At 35.8% G+C, this 16,099-nt stretch overlaps 1 protein-coding gene across 3 annotated transcripts in view; it reads right to left on the minus strand.

The window, feature by feature from the left end:
• Positions 1–16,099, minus strand: part of LOC106671019 (protein Wnt-7b) — a 125,892-nt gene that overhangs the window by 77,731 nt on the left and 32,062 nt on the right. For 2 of the 3 annotated variants that reach the window (XM_014401758.2, XM_014401757.2), the window contains exon 2: positions 3,966–4,123. The exons of the other annotated variant lie outside the window; for it this stretch is intronic. In XM_014401758.2, coding sequence (XP_014257244.1) covers positions 3,966–3,982 — 17 coding nt within the window. In that variant the 5' untranslated portion in view covers positions 3,983–4,123. The remainder of the gene's footprint in view (positions 1–3,965; positions 4,124–16,099) is intronic. 3 annotated transcript variants of the gene reach the window in all.

The raw sequence follows: 16,099 nt of genomic DNA on the forward strand, positions 1-16,099 counted from the left end.
GACTGTCAATGGATGTAGGGCTATGCAAAAAGGCACGGAACTCGTGCCATCCATGCAGTCGCTCCTTTCCTCCCCAATTCACCTCAATCGAGTCAATTCGTCTTGTCTATCCGTGAAGCAGAAATGTTCTATCTTTTGATTTATTTCTAAAAATTCTTTTTTAATATAGAGGAACGAGGTGGCCGACTGGTTACGGTGTCCAACTATCATTTTCCACGATAACGGTTCTGGGTCCAAATTCCGGGGTAGCCCATGAAATTTTAATTGAAAATAATTGCCCGTATGAAAGAAATTATTTTTTTTTAAATACACACGCTTAAATGAGTAAACCAAAAAAGCAGACATTTCGCCGTACATACTTGGAACCTTGCTCCTTGGTCGTCCGCGAGTAGATAAAATCTTGTCGGCTATTTGTTCACTTATTATTCATCCCAGTGTCCGCCCATTCTCGCTTATGAGGACTCATACCTTCACGCCATCAGTCGTATCGACTTACTCATCCTTATCCTATATATTTATCGTACTTATATTTATCCTACTAATATATAATACGTTGGTAAAATTTAAAATAAAGGCATACAACTTTATTGATAGTAAAAGATTTTTTATATACGTTTAAATGGGACTAATTGTTAGTTATATTTTCAATGATTTTTTTGTACATTCTGATCGTTTCCGTCTAGGTCTTGTAAGAGTGTGATTTGGTTCTTCTGTGATGAGGACCCTGTTCTGTTTTTCTTGATTTTTCTAATATGAGCCCTTAGACAAAAGGAACGTGTCCATATTTGTTGTATGAGCTAGATAGATGTATCGCTTTGTGCTGAGACTGCAAGATGGACTTGAGTCCTCGAGCTAAGAGTTTAATACGCTGGCTTAAACTTTGTCACAACTTTAGGTCTTTGCCAAAAATGAACGATTTATTAGCTTTATAACCCCTTAACTGAGAATTCGTAGTATACTAAAATGACCACGCTACATGCATTAAAATTGCGAGATTTCTTCTTGTGGTTTATGGTGTGATAAACCTTATCGTTTCCTATCATTTTGACCGAAAACACCTAGGAACGGCACTGAAAATGGTGAGAAGAAATGGAGAACCGTCCGACTTACAGAAATAGCAGTTAGGGCGACCAAAATAATTTAAACGTCCAAGCTGCATGCATTTAAATTGGGAGATTTCTTTTTGGGGTGTACGAGGTGATAACTCTTATTGTTTCTTGTCGGTTTGGAAGCAAACAACTAGGGATGGTACTGAAGATGGCGAGAAGCCGTGGAGAACCGTCCGACAGACACAAACGCGTCTGAGAGACCAAAACAGGGAGGGTAGGAAGATCGAAATGATCAGATCCGATCAAATTACACTTTCCTACTAGTACAGCTTTTCGAAACTTACGAAAGAGTGCGAAATGCCGAAACGGGACCAAGGTAACAATCAAAATTTATACTTATCAGCCCTCAGACCACGGGAGGCAATCTCACAGAAAAATCTGTTCTTCCGGAAAACGGTTGCTAGCCCTTTAAATTTTCTATGGTATAAATTTGAGGATTTGCGTATAAATTTAATTTTTAAAAAAGGAAGAAAAACGATATTTTTAAAAAGTAATTGTTTTTAAATTTAAAGTCAAGTTTTAAGGTACTTCTATAGGTACTTTTTGTTAATTTAATAAATATTAGATTTATAAGATCTGTCTGTGTGTCCTGCGGGTAAATAAACCTATAATTTGGTCATTTATTATTTAAGTTGTTTCATTTGAACATAATAATCGATAATTATTCTTGATTTTCTCCTTTTTTCCTACTATTATGCCATTTGTGCTTTCTTTTTACGTCAAAGTGTATACCACAGTCTGAAGCTCTGAAAACATTTTATTTTCACTTTGCACATAACTAATATCACATTGGCAAGCTGCATTGTGTTGATTAATAATAATAATAATAAAGAAGTAAATTTATTGAACTTTATACATTTTCCTTTTTACTTTTAAATTTACAAAAGACAATGGACATTGGTGCATCTGCCAGGTTGGTGTTTTTTTTATCAAATAATTGGACACATATTGTAAATAAAAATAGATGACAATGATAGATATTATAATACTATAATCTAGACTATATACAATTTGTAGTTGTACTTCATTTTTAACGTACAAGTAAAAACATGCAAGTTTCAACATATAGATTAAGTTATTTAATCAAAATAAATCAATTAACGATAATAATTTATCTTTTTGTTTTAATTTTCTTAGCAATTCTCTAACAACAAATAACTAAGCAAATTGAAGTGATTGAGTTGATTAGTTTTAGGGCTTTGCCAAAAATTAACGATGACTAGTTTTAAAAGCCTCTAGCCTCGAAGTGATAATAATGATGTATGTGGAAAGTTAAATTTTAAAGTTTAATTTAGAGGCCGACAAACGGCTGAGGTCATCGCCGGCCCTCTGCGTTTTTACTTCTTTTTCAGGTCTTTCACGCATATTTTTCATCCTGCTGCAAATTGAGCGTCTCATTCTGTTACTGACTAATTGCTTTTATACAAAAATTATGTTGATATCCTAAAACGCTAGCCTCCCATTTGTACCTAAAGGCGGCTGCAGACATGCGGTATTCGTCGAATGCAGCGCAAAATTTTCGCTGAATCTTCGACTAGTGTGGATGGACGCTCGGCTATTCGCCGAATAACAGCATCCGGTACCCGCCGTGTTCGGTTTATTGTCGGTTTTCTTGTCCGCTTCAAAGGGCACGAATATTCCTGAAGTAACCGCACTCAAACCATCCAAACATTCGGGAATCAACTATAACTGTAAATACCTTTATCCTAGTATCAATTGTTATCAAAATCAACAGTAAGCGTATACTTCTATGTAATACTATTTATTTTTAATTAATAAACGATTGTTAACTAGTATAGATGTTAATTTACAAAATAACATTGTTTTTTCTTATTAGGAATGGATTGTCCCAATGCAACAGTTTTGGAGTTCCTCAATGTTTACGAAACAGAGCCAATAATTTGGAAAGCTTCTCCTATAAATCATAAATTGTTTTATAAATGAAGCAAAAATTAAAAATATATAATTAATTTTTTTTTTCAATTAGTTTGTTTCCACTGCACCAAATACTAACCGCAGCTGCAGGAATGACAGTTTCACTGTTGTCTATCACGATTTGTAGTAAGTTGAGGACTCCCACGGCATTTGGAAAATACGTATTCCCCGTTTCCTCAAAAACTAGGAGGTTATACAAAACCCGCATGTGTGTATACGTAGGCACGCTATTTCGCGAATGCCAAGACGAGCATCCAGAGACTTGGCAAATATTCGGCGGCAATCGGCATTCGGCGAATACCGCATGTCTGGAGCCGCCTTTAGGTTGTCAATTACAGAATATGCCCATAGCATTCAATATATATTATGAACATAACCACCAGCATAGAAGTCTGAACGCATACACACTCCCCCAGAGTACTCGATATTCCTTGGGGCTGTGTTAAGCAGACACCAAACTATTTGTAGTATGCTAAGAAAAATAAACTAAACATGATCGGTTGTAATTCCACAAATAGATTTTGAGAAAATGGCTCCAAAAATGATCACTGTTGAACAAATAAATGACATTAAAAACTTGTTAAATACGAGAAAATATTATACAGTTTGATGCTTAAACAGAAAGTACAGACTTTTTGGAAAAAAACCTTTATTGCAATCAAAATCAATCGAATAAAAGTGGAGTTAAATAAGCAAATAAGGGATAAAAATGTGTCTTTTTTTATCCGAAAAACGGTTGGTACCCCTTAATTTTAAAATCAAATGTATTGTCCGATCAAATTAAAAAAAAGAAACTAACAGGCATGAAGAAAGAATTTAAATTGTAACTAATTCCCATTTTGAAATTGCGAAACCGATGAAAGAACAGAAGTAACATGGATGCGAGTAAACCAAAGGTTAATAAAATGTTTAACTACTTACATGTCGTTATTGTACATATAAGGGATTTATTAAAAGTCGTCGCTGGAAGGGCTGGAGAAATTAGAAACGTGCTAATCTACATGTTGGCGATGTTAAGTTTCTTTCCGACTTCAACCCTTTCGCGGCTACCCTCACCCTCTGATCGTTCCTCGCGAACCCTAAAACAAAAATTGAACCATAATAATTTTCAACATAAAACAATAAATTCAAGAAAGGCAGGAACGCGAGGATTTTTTTACGGAAAATGCGGTGGTGAAATTTACACGAGGTCTAAATCTTTATGAATAAAAAATACCTGTCGACTTTTCTTTTAAAAAATTAGCATTTCACAAGAGCCTTGTGAGCATTTATAAAGACAGCAATAGCTTATTTGCATTGGAAGCCTTTATCGCCTCAGCGTTTTTAACAAAATCCTGCCTGCACAATACCGCAAATGCATAGGCTGTAAAACTGAAGGATTTCACTGGAGTAACGGCAATTTGTGCTACAGGCCCTCCAAACCAAGTTCTTTCACTTTTGGAACTAGAAAGCCCACAAATCCGAAAATATTGTCGCAGTAAGAAAAAAACGATAGTGATTTTTACAGAAAAATTATCTACCAGCAATTGATTTTTTATAAATAAATTCCTCCAACGAAGAAAATAACTGATAATTTTGTACCCTACTTTCGATTAAAACAAAATAAAACCAGACTGACCAGAATCATTCTCGAATCGGAAAAAATTCCTAGTTCATAGAAATCGATTGGCATGGTCTTGCTAAGCAGAGGACAACAAAGAAGATATCATCCACTATAAACTTATTTTTGTTAGCCTAATCTAACACCAAATAGACTATTTTCGAGGCAAATGACCAGCAGAATAGAGAGGACCCTTGATGAAAAATAACCAGGTGCACAGGTATACGACATTTCGACGTCCAACCTCCAAAATTAGCCGTTTTTACTTCAAATTAATCCTGTTTAACTTCAAAATATCCGTTTTTAATACAAAAATAATCCTTTTTTGTATCAAACTATTTTTGCATAAATTACCCTTTTTAATTTCAAATTAACTGCTGTTTTGGCCAGAGCAAAATAGCCTTTGCGCCTTGACCCTTTGAGTCCTGTCGTTAACCTCTCCCTCCGTCATTTTCGGGTAGTTCCGATTTTTCTGCGTCCCTGTAACAACCTATTGGGAAAGAAAAAACCTTTTCTCGGCTCACCTCTCTCTCCTCTTTTATAAGCTCTCCCGTGAGAACCTCTTACTTTTTCCTTCAATTTTCCTCTAACATTTTCCAAAATTTCCCATCCTATTTTTAACTTCCTGAACTACAGGTCGTTCTACGGCGTTGCAACGGGGCCCCAACCTCGCTACGACCTTCAGTGAGTGATTCCTTTTTTTATATATACAATCCACGCATGAGTTTTTTTCTTTTATTTCCTTTATTTTAAATTTTATTTTAGTATCCAGCCCAAACATTTTGGTCAGTACGGGCCGCGACAAACTTGTCCGAACTCCTAATTTCCATTTACTTTTTCTAATTCCGAAATCCTTTGCCCCATTCTCCATCGTTTTCCTTTTACAAACTGTATCCTGCATGTGCTACGCTCTAACGTATTCCATTCCAGTACCCTTCCAGTCGCTCATTGCCCACATCTCGATCCTCGATTTCACGGAAACCTCACAACTTTTTTTTTTACATTTACCTTCCAGGCCGCTTCATTCATTATCTTAATTCACTACTCATTCTTATCATCATGCCTGATGAGAAAACAATTACAACATAGGTTACTATGAAAGTAAATAGGAAAACCTGTAGGCCACATTACAGAAAATTTTCGATAAATCTAGAGACTTAACCATTTGTAAACCTGTCCTCTTTCACAACCCATGATGATCTTCTGGACAATATTGCTGAAAAATTCGAAATTTGTCAGGATTAAATAATGAAGCTCACAACTAGCCGACCGGAAACATTTCCTCCCTGTGATACCTGCACAACAAGCCTTTGACGAATTGATGTTGCAAGTTAAAGGAAAGTACCATTCTCTTGTGAAATTACTTCCTAGCACCGTTGCTCAAGTCGGAAAATACTCGAAATTAGATTAATCAAAAATAATTTGTTTGCCTCGGTTGAGCATCCCGATTTTTGATGGCAAGATTGAAGAGGGGGACAATTTTTTCTCGCTTTTCAATGTGAAAATATCTAAAAACAGCTCGTTATCCGATGTCGTCCCACTTCGTGCACACTTTTGGGGGGAGACTCTTTTTCTGTCATTTCCAATTTTCATGTTTCTTCCGTTTATAAATTATGTATGATGAACTTCGCGATAGATACCTATACAAAAATCGTCTGCCGAACCTGCATGTGAGCCATTTAAGAAACTTTCCTATTTTAAAAGACAATTCTTACGACAGTTATCAAAGGTTTCTGAAGCTTCATTGAAACTCGGTTAACGCACTCAAAGATTTGAAATTACCTGATCTTGCTGACTGCATTTTATTTAACCACAATCTGGGCCCCCAATCCCAGCAGGATCTTCAAAAAAATTGTAGCAACCAATCCATTCCCTGTCATTAAATGCTGGTCGACTTTATTACTGATCGTTGTCGCAATTTTGAGGCAAACACTCAGGAAAAAGTTCTCTACGAGGCATTAGTTTAAAACGTAAACTGTCGCACATTCTATGTCGTGAAAAAATGGAATGGCAGTCGTTCGGTCCCTCAGAATCCTCTCCGAAAGTTTGTCCTCTTTGTAAAGCCCCTCATTCTCCCACTAATGGACCAAATTTCCAATCCATCAATGAAAGATGTGATGTTATTAGAAATTTGAAAAGATGTTTTAATTTTCTAAGGAATCGCGACAGATGTACTTCCGCCGGCACTTGTTCTTAATTATCAAATATCAATTATCAACTCGCTGATTTATACCCCTCCCTTTTTCAAGTTACAAATCCCTCTATCATTCATGGCTCCTTCGCTATTACGCAAAATTTTTGGGTGGGTAATTATAGGTCTTGTCGACACGGCAAGCAACCCAAAATTGTCGTCATTCATACTTACGTCACCCTCCATTGAGGCGTTGGTGAAACGTTTCTGGGTGTCAAAGAACTCCGTTCCATAACCCTATCAAATCCCGAAGAACTGTTTTTTGAGAACCATTTCGTAGACACCAATTACCCAGACGAAAATGGTCGATATGTTGGTTCCTTACCGTTTCGGCCTTATTCTTCGTCCCCAGGCTTTAATCGCAATTCAGCTTTCTGCAGTACACCAAATTGGAAAGACGTTTAGATCTTGACTGTGTTCGTAAGGTGGCATATAACGCTTTCCTCCAAAAATACTCGGGCTTCCGCCATATGACAAACTCTAGAAGTCCGTCCTATTATGTAGCTCCGCACAACTCTATATACAAACGATTCTCACGAAAAATTCGAGTTGTTTTCAATGTTTCAAGCCCCGACGATAGTAAAAGTGCTTCAAACGAACAATTGCTCCCTGATCCGAAACTTCAAAAGGAACTTTCTCAATTAATTTTTTTTCCGCCTGCATCCTATTGCTTCTAAATATACTTATCCTTCCACCCTTCCGATCTTCACTCGGCCACTCTCAAGATCCAAAATGACCTAAACTCCATCAACGAATGGGCCCATAAAAATTTCCTAGTCCTCAATCCGTCCAAATCCACCGCCATAATTATCGGGTCCAGGCAACTCCTCAATTCCCTCCCCAGCATCCCACCTCTCATGCTAAATAACCACCCCATCCCCTTCTGCTCTTCGGTTAAAAACCTAGGAGAAGTTTTTGACCAAAACCTTTCCTGGCATTCTCACATTTCCCAAATTTCCCGCCATTCCATTGCCTCCCTCAGCCTGTTTCGTCGGTCCTGGCTTCTCTTACCTTTCTCCACCCGTAAACTCCTTGTATCTTCCCTTATACTTCCCTTCTTCGATTATAGCTGTTTGGCATACGGTGGTCTCTCGGAGGGGGAGAACGCGTGATTGAAGTGTATTATGAATTGTTGCGTAAGATTTGTGTACGGCACCCCACGGGGATCCCGGATGTCGGGGTTGTATTCCCAACGTTCCTGGCTATTCCCCTCTTTACGTGCACAGTATTCCCTAGGTTGCTTTCTTTTCCAGTCCATCCACACTTGTCGTCCTTTTTACATCATCCAATCCCTCCAATTCAACTCCTCACATCTCACTCGTAAGACCCGCTCATCCCCGACCTTATCCTTCCGCAACATACAACCCATACCTTCGAAAGATCCTTTCTGATCCGAGCCCCTAAACTCTGGAACTCCCTTCGCCTTTCTATTCGTCACGCTGCCGCCTTTTCCTCCTTTAAATCCCACCTGTATAATCACCTCCTCTCCCTCCAAGCAGAGACCTCACGTTAACATTTGTTATTTTTGTTTAGTATTCTCGTAATTTTTTCTTCTGTCCTGCCTTATTGGTATACATTGTGCCATGATTTCTATCTTTTTTTTTACTTTTAACTTCATAGAAGGAACTTCCTTTATTTATTTCATATAAATTATTCTTAGGGGACACCAGACCCAGAATAAAGTTATTTTTCTTCTTCTTCTTCTTCAGTATGCGAAGAACACAAGATGATGTATGGGCAGGTTTTGAGTCATCCACGCGATAGAAACTTTCAATACATATTCTGGCGTCTAGATAAAAGTACGACAATTGAGGAGTATGAGCTGAATATAGTTACTTTGTGGGCTAGCCAACCAATTAGTTAAGGCATGTTCAGCTTATCCTCTCGCATCCAAAGTAGTCATGATACATATGTTGACGATATCTGGAGCTTAAATTAAAGAAGCTATCGCATTAAAGAATCACCTGATATCGTTATTGTCTATGCGGGATTCACTTTGAGTAAATGAAAGAGCAACGAAAATAAGGTCTTATCTGATATCCCAGTCGAGCACATCAAACCAATGTCCTTTTCTGACACCTCGGCCATCCAAAAATCTTAGGACTGAAATGGGACCAAGTTTCAGATAATTTCTCTTACCTGGTGCATCCATTTAAAGTGTTATTTAGCAAGAAAAATGTGTTGTCCTTCGTAGCCCAACTTTTTTATCCTCTTGGATTGTTATCTCCCGTCGTGTTCCGGGCCAAGTATTTCATCCGCTTTTGCTGGAAAAAATTTGGATTGGGATGATGCCCCCTCCAGTCCACTGTGTAAATTTTGGGAACAGTTCACATCTCAAATGTCCTGTGTACAGCACTTTCAAACTCCACGGCCCCTCTCCTCTCTGTACTGTTTGGCTTTTGTGACGCCTCTTCAAAAGCTATGCTTCCATTGTTTGTTTATATAGTCCAACTCCCCCTGGCGAATCCATTTGTAATCTTGTTACAGCTAAAAGCTTCTCAAGGTATTAACACTTAAAAACTCGCCCCTCTCAAGGTATTAACAATCCCCAGGCTTGAACTTTTCGCTTCCATGTTGTTGTTTCGCCTTCTTAAAACAGTTTTATCCTTTTTCCCGTTCACTGATCATGAAAAAGTTGTCCTCTACAGCAGCTTCGAGGTTGTATTATTCTGGTTGACACCTCCTCATACCCTAAAACCGTTTATGGACAATCGAGTAGACGAAATCATGTCTAACACGTCATTGAAGTAATTAGGGTCACATCCACTTAAGACTAGATTAAGACAGCCAGGGGAGCATTGGTAGAGCTATTTATGGATAATCCTCTTTGACTACAAGAACCTCATTTTCTCACCTAAGATCCTAGTGAGTGGCCTCGCGCTTCCCTCTCCAATGTAGTCCGTCCTGGGATTCCTGAGTTCAAAATCAACGCCCTCCTCACAAGTTCTTGTTTTCCCTTACTCCTTTCCTCGACTCTCGGGTATTATGAGGGTGGGCGTCGCCTAGGGCACCCTTCGCTGCCCTACTCGTCAACACATCCTATTATTCTCCCTAAAGAGGCTCACTTTTCTACCTTAGTCTGTCTTATTACCATAAATTATCATTACATTCAGGACCTCCATCGTTCAATCCCTTATCAGGAGCAACTATTGGATTATTTCCATACGTAATCTCTTAAGAAACCGAATCTACAACTGTTTAACATGCCACAAGTTTCGGTCCAAGCCCCACACTACACATATGGGTGATCTTCCTCCTTCACGTGTGACTTTTTTAAGGTCCAAATATTTTATATTAAAAAAATCTCAAAATTTTATTTTACATGCTTATATTTCATATCATCTATGTTTTTAATACTTCAAAAAAATTAATGTTAGTGTTAATGGCAAAAAGGAGGGAAAACTCAAAAGGTGGGGTTGAGATGGGAAGTTGGTGTCCGAGTGGATGGAGGTCACGATAGCTCAAGTGGTAGAGCAGCGGGGTATCTAGCCGAAGATCGTGGGTTCGAATCCCGCTCGTGCCATTGACTTTTTTACCTCAATTAAAAACCTTTATTAATTGTAATATATTAATTGGTCAAGCGGAACACGAAATTAGATAAGTTAGAGTTAATTTGAAGTTAAACTGGATTAATTTGAAGTTAAATGGTTAATTTGGAATTAAAAAGGGATGATTTCAAATTTAAAAATTCTATATTTAATTATATAATTTTAAATTTTTATTGTAATTAATTTTTAATAGTATTCTGAGAGCCAAATATTTTATATTTAAAAAATCTCAAAACGCAAGAATTATTCAGTACATTTTTATTTAATTTCATACAATCCCCAGATTTAAAGAAAGAATTAATTTGATATTAAAAAGGGTTCATTTGGTGCGAACAAATGGTAAATTTGAAATTAAAAAAAGTTAATTTGTCGGAAAAGTGTTATATTGAATTTTACATATTTTTAACTGGAATTAATTTATGTATTGTATATATCTTCTAAGAGCCCAATTATTTTATATTAAAAAATCTCACATATAGAGCAAATTTACTTTACATGCTTATACTGCTTACCATCTCTTAAGTTTTTTTAATGCTTAAAGGAAAGATGCAATTTATTTGGATATTTATAGAGGGTAAATTTGGCGGATAAGGGTTAATTTAGTGCGCAAAAGGGTTGATTTTGAATAAAAAAGTATTATTAATCGGAAAAAGTCACATTTAGCACATCGTACGTCCCTTATAAAAATATATTATGACGCAGGGCACGTGTGATGCTCTGACTACGGACCCCAGGCGCGGCCACAGCATAAAAAGGAGCATGACAAAAATAGAATCACAACGATACAACAGCCAGATATGCAAGACATAAGAACAAGAGTGAAATAACTGAATTTGAAAAGAACAGGACACAAAACTTTCAACTGGAAAACAAAATTTGGAAACAGAAAAAATTTGGAAAAAAGGATAGGCCAAAGAAAAGATGGAAAGAAGACTTACTTATTTATTCGAGCTGGAAAGGAAGAAGAAAAGCCAGACCTTAGACCTTTTAAAACTATTTCCTATATTTTCAACAACTACATCATCATTGTAATTTGATATGAATTTGTTCAGTTTGTTGTTTTTTAAAAGAAAAAAGGAGTAGAGGAATCGGATCGAGACCAAATTTTAAACAATATCTCGTTATATCCGTCTCCTCGGCCGAAACAAACTACATTGTAAAATTTACCTCATACGGTGAGTAAAAAGGAAAGATTTTGTTTATAAAATAAATTGTATACACAATCGAGAGGATGGATGCAAACAGTACATCGCACACGCAAAATCCACAGATCGGTTCAAACATGAAAACAACCTGAATGGACAAATCGCAATTTATTTATTCATTTTTTTTCAATAGAAGGAGTTTTCTAATAAACAAATACGCGATAGGATTAGTCTGATAAAGCGGAAATATGGAAAAACTGATGTGTAACAACTACAACATGGAAAAAATCAAAAAGAATATAACCAAATTGTGAACCAACCATCCATCCCCCTCTAATTATCAGTAAAACAAATTAAATAACTAAAACTATAAAAATTATGATTATTAAATGTTAATGTGCATATTTAATATTGATAATATTTTTGGCGTACTGTGTTATCAAAACTAGCTTTACACCTTACCCCAAAATATTACATTAAATTCCTTTGTTCATCGCAAATTTCCTGTCGTTTCATATTATTTAATTATTTAACGACAATTAAATTAAAACGTTAATTCTCTGATATTTTTAATTGGATTTGAATGAATTGAATATACGAAAGGGCTCTTTCTTTCTCTCTACCTATCTTTTATTTCCTTTCACTTTTATTAATTTCGTATGCAAATTTTTATTATCTCTAATCGATACACGTACTACTAATGAAAAAAAATTGTGCCAGTTGGCTGAAGAAAATGGTTCCTTCACAAAATACTGAATTTATATTTGTAATACTGTATTTTGTACAAAATTATCAGAATTGAACAAAACTTTGGAAACATCCGAACTAAATGGAAAACGCCAGGTTTTCTTTCATTTCGAAACGAGACTGGGATAAAAAGAATTAATTACCAGGAATTGAGGAGAAACCAGGAGAAAATCAAATACAATTATATGGTGTACAGATGGCGCAAAAACGATTAAAGTGATTGAAATAAGGTGAAAAGTTTTAAAATTGCCTAGGAAATTAGGTCTCAATCGTGAGAATTTATCCGTTTTTAATTTGAAATTAACTCTTTCTTAGAATTATTTTTTTTTTAAACGTAAAAGATTGAATGTAATATGTAAAAGCATGTAAAGAGAAATTCCTGTATATTTGAAATTTTTTTAAATATAAAATAATTGGGGCCATAGAGTTACAAAATTGACTACAAATAAATTGAGATTTCTATCAAATTAAATACATTAGTTTTCCGACAAATAAACTCTTTTTAATTTGAAATTAACCATTTTTCGCTTTAATTTCAAATCAACCTTTTTTAATTTACAATTACACATTTTAACTTGAATTACCAATTTTTAACTTCAAATTAAGCTTGTTTAATTTCAATTTAACCCTTTCTTTAAAACATTAAATAAACTTAGGTCATAGTATGAAATATAAGCATGTAAAGTAAAATTCCTGTATATTTGAGAAAAAATTTATAAAACAATTGGGCTCTTAGAAGACTATATGAAAATTAATTAAAATTACAAATTATATCAAATACAATATAAAAATAAAGGATTCGTCTTCAGAGCCAAATTATTTTTTGTTTTTAAAAATCTTAAATTAAAAGAAAAATCAATTATTTTTATATTTAATTTATATAATTTTTAATTTATTTGTAGTTAATTTTCATATAATCTTCTAAGAGCCCAATTAGTTTTTTATTTTTCGAATGCAGAAATTTTACTACTTTTTAAAAGGATAGTTCCTACTCACAGTAAGTTGTTTTGCAACGATCCGGATTTCGAGCCTTTTAGCTCATCATCAGGTTGAAGGACTTCTACAACCACGTCTCTCGACATGAATTGCCAAAGTGAACCGCTGATACCTCCGCCAACGCGACGTTCCAATTATCAGCTGATTTTTTTAATGACGCTCAATTTGAACGTGCGAAACGCGGAAATTATAACACAAATAAATATTAGAATAATAAATACTTAATATTACTATAAATTACTATAAAAATAATAACAATTAAAATAATTAGATTAATTATTTGGATGTTTGATATTATTTATGTACATATTTAAAATGGGAGGTAGATCAAAATCTGTTATATTATTAATGCATTTATCACCATGTTCAATTTTACATTTTTTAATTTCAAATTTCTCAAACCAATCTAGTTCTTTCCCTTTGTTGAAACTATGTAACACTCTTGTATTTAAATTTGAATTGAAATTATGTTTTGTTTCTTTTAGATGGTCCTTAAATTCCGAAAATTTGCTCGATTTAGGCAAGTGTTCTTTTACTCTTGTTTTTATTTCTCTACCGCTTTGTCCTATATATTTAATATCACAATCATTACAATTGAGTTGGTAAACCCCGCTTTTTGCCAAGTTGTCTACTTTGTCTTTAGGTTTTGAGAGGATGTTTTTAAGTGAACCCGTACTTCTAAAAGCTATTCTAAAACCTTCTTGTTTAAAAATTTTACTAACTTTTTCCGATAATTCACCAATGTATGGCAAACAACGGAAACCTAATGATTCATTTGTGGTGGGGTGGCTGAGTCCTATTGTTGATTCGTTTAAAGTTAATTTTTTTATTCTTTTAACTAGCAACCTATCAATAAATATTTCTTGATACCCGTTGTTTTTTGCTAAGGTTTTAATAGTTTTTAATTCTTTTTTATAGTTATCAGGTGTTAGCGGAAGTTTTGACATCCGGTCTATGAGCCTAATGAAACCAGCAGCCTTTTGGGACCATGGGTGGGAAGAAGAAATTTTACTTGTCGTGCTTAAATTTGAATCCGTCTCCGAGCTTTGGGCGTCGGTGGCCGCAACAGTTAGGCGTTGACCCCGCATCCGAACCCGACATACTTACAAATGGGCTTTTTTCCAAAAAATACCGGCACCTCGAGGGTTCATGTAACCTCGTAATTGAAATACCCTCTTTATTTGAAATCGTTAATATGAACTTAAAAATGATTAATTTGAAATTACAAAGAAGTAATTTAAAGTTAAATATGAGTAATTTGGAATTAAAAAGGGTGCCTTTGGTACGAAATTAGTTAATTTGAAGCAAATTAGTTAATTTGAAATTAAAAAGGGTGAATTTGACGGAAAAAAGACGAGTGGAGGGGGTATGCTTTTGGTAACAACAAGATGGCCCATTCCGTTTATTTGGAAAACGATTAATTTTGGCAAAAAATGGGTTTATACAAATCCCAAGTTAATTTTGCTTAGGAATCGTGCGGTGGTAACAGATTTAACCTTTCTCATCTAGCTGGGAAATGACACCAACTTTGTTATTTTAAAGAATTTAAATAAGAATCCCATATTTTTATTGTATGATTCGATTCTAGAGCTTATTTCGCGTCACTTTTACTGTGAGGAAAAAACATTTCTGAGTTATACCCTATGGAAGACGTGCGAGGGGGTATGCTGTTTGTGACAACACGATGGCCCACCTCCTTTATTTCGAAAACGATTAGCATTAGCACAAAGTTACAAAAAGCATACCACCCTCATTCATATATATGGGAGATAGTCCGCATTGCCCTGGTCCTAGGCTGGCTAGCCCAAAAGGGTAGGTAAGACGTCATTTCTTCGAGGGCAGCTTTGACGTTATGTCTCCGAGGGTAGCTATGACGGCACGTCTTGGAGAGTCTAGAACCCTTTCTCACCGGTACAGAGATACACCCCGAAATCTGAAGAATCAGTTGTACACAAAGGTCGAGTCGAGAGACATCCTACATGGTTAATTGTGTTGACTAAATATAACTATGTCAAGAAATAGTGATTTGTTGTAAGATGGCGAATGTCACCTACCCCTTTCGGGGTGTATATATATNTATATATATCCATTGAGGACGTGAGTTCATTCCCGGGCCTAGGGACTACCTTCTATCAAGAACTTAGACTTTCGTGACCACCTTGAAGCTGTGACTTAAGATGGAAAATTTGACGTTCGTAAAAAGACAGTTATTAGATTTCAAAAATCCTCTGGTATACATTAATATTGTTCGTTAACCGGATCAACCGGCGGGATCGCATATGATTGAGACGATTGAAAAGAAAGAGAAAAATGTTTAAAATAAATATACGAAATAGACATACTTGGAAGGGGGCAGACTCAAGGTACACTGTACCATGTAAGGCTTTTATCCACCGCCATCGAGAGCAGTCCGTCGTTCGAAAAGAGGTAGTACGATCCAGTTTTAAGCGGAGAGCCCGGAGTCCTAATCCATCGCCCTCCGGTGGCTCTCAGCATCATGTAACGAATATGGCTAGCTGTACACTTGTACAAGGTGAAGGAAAATGACAGATATGGTCTCTTCTATAACGTAAGGCTAATTCTGTTTGGAATCAATGGAAGACACTTAACTTCGGTTCCCTAAGGAAAGTTCTGAATGCAATTGATTCCCTGAAGATTTTTTCCAAGTTTTAGGGTGGCCAACATAGGACGAACTGGAATGGTGCGACTTATTAATCAATATTAATACAAAACGGATCCGTTTTGCTACTCCTTACCGATTTGAAAAAGATTTTATATCTGAAGTTTTCATGTTTGTCTAAGCTACTGATTGTTCAGATTGACCACGA

Source organism: Cimex lectularius, unplaced genomic scaffold (genome assembly GCF_000648675.2).
Source record: "Cimex lectularius strain Harlan isolate CLEC.00 unplaced genomic scaffold, Clec_2.1 scaffold117, whole genome shotgun sequence".
Taxonomy (NCBI): domain Eukaryota; kingdom Metazoa; phylum Arthropoda; class Insecta; order Hemiptera; family Cimicidae; genus Cimex; species Cimex lectularius.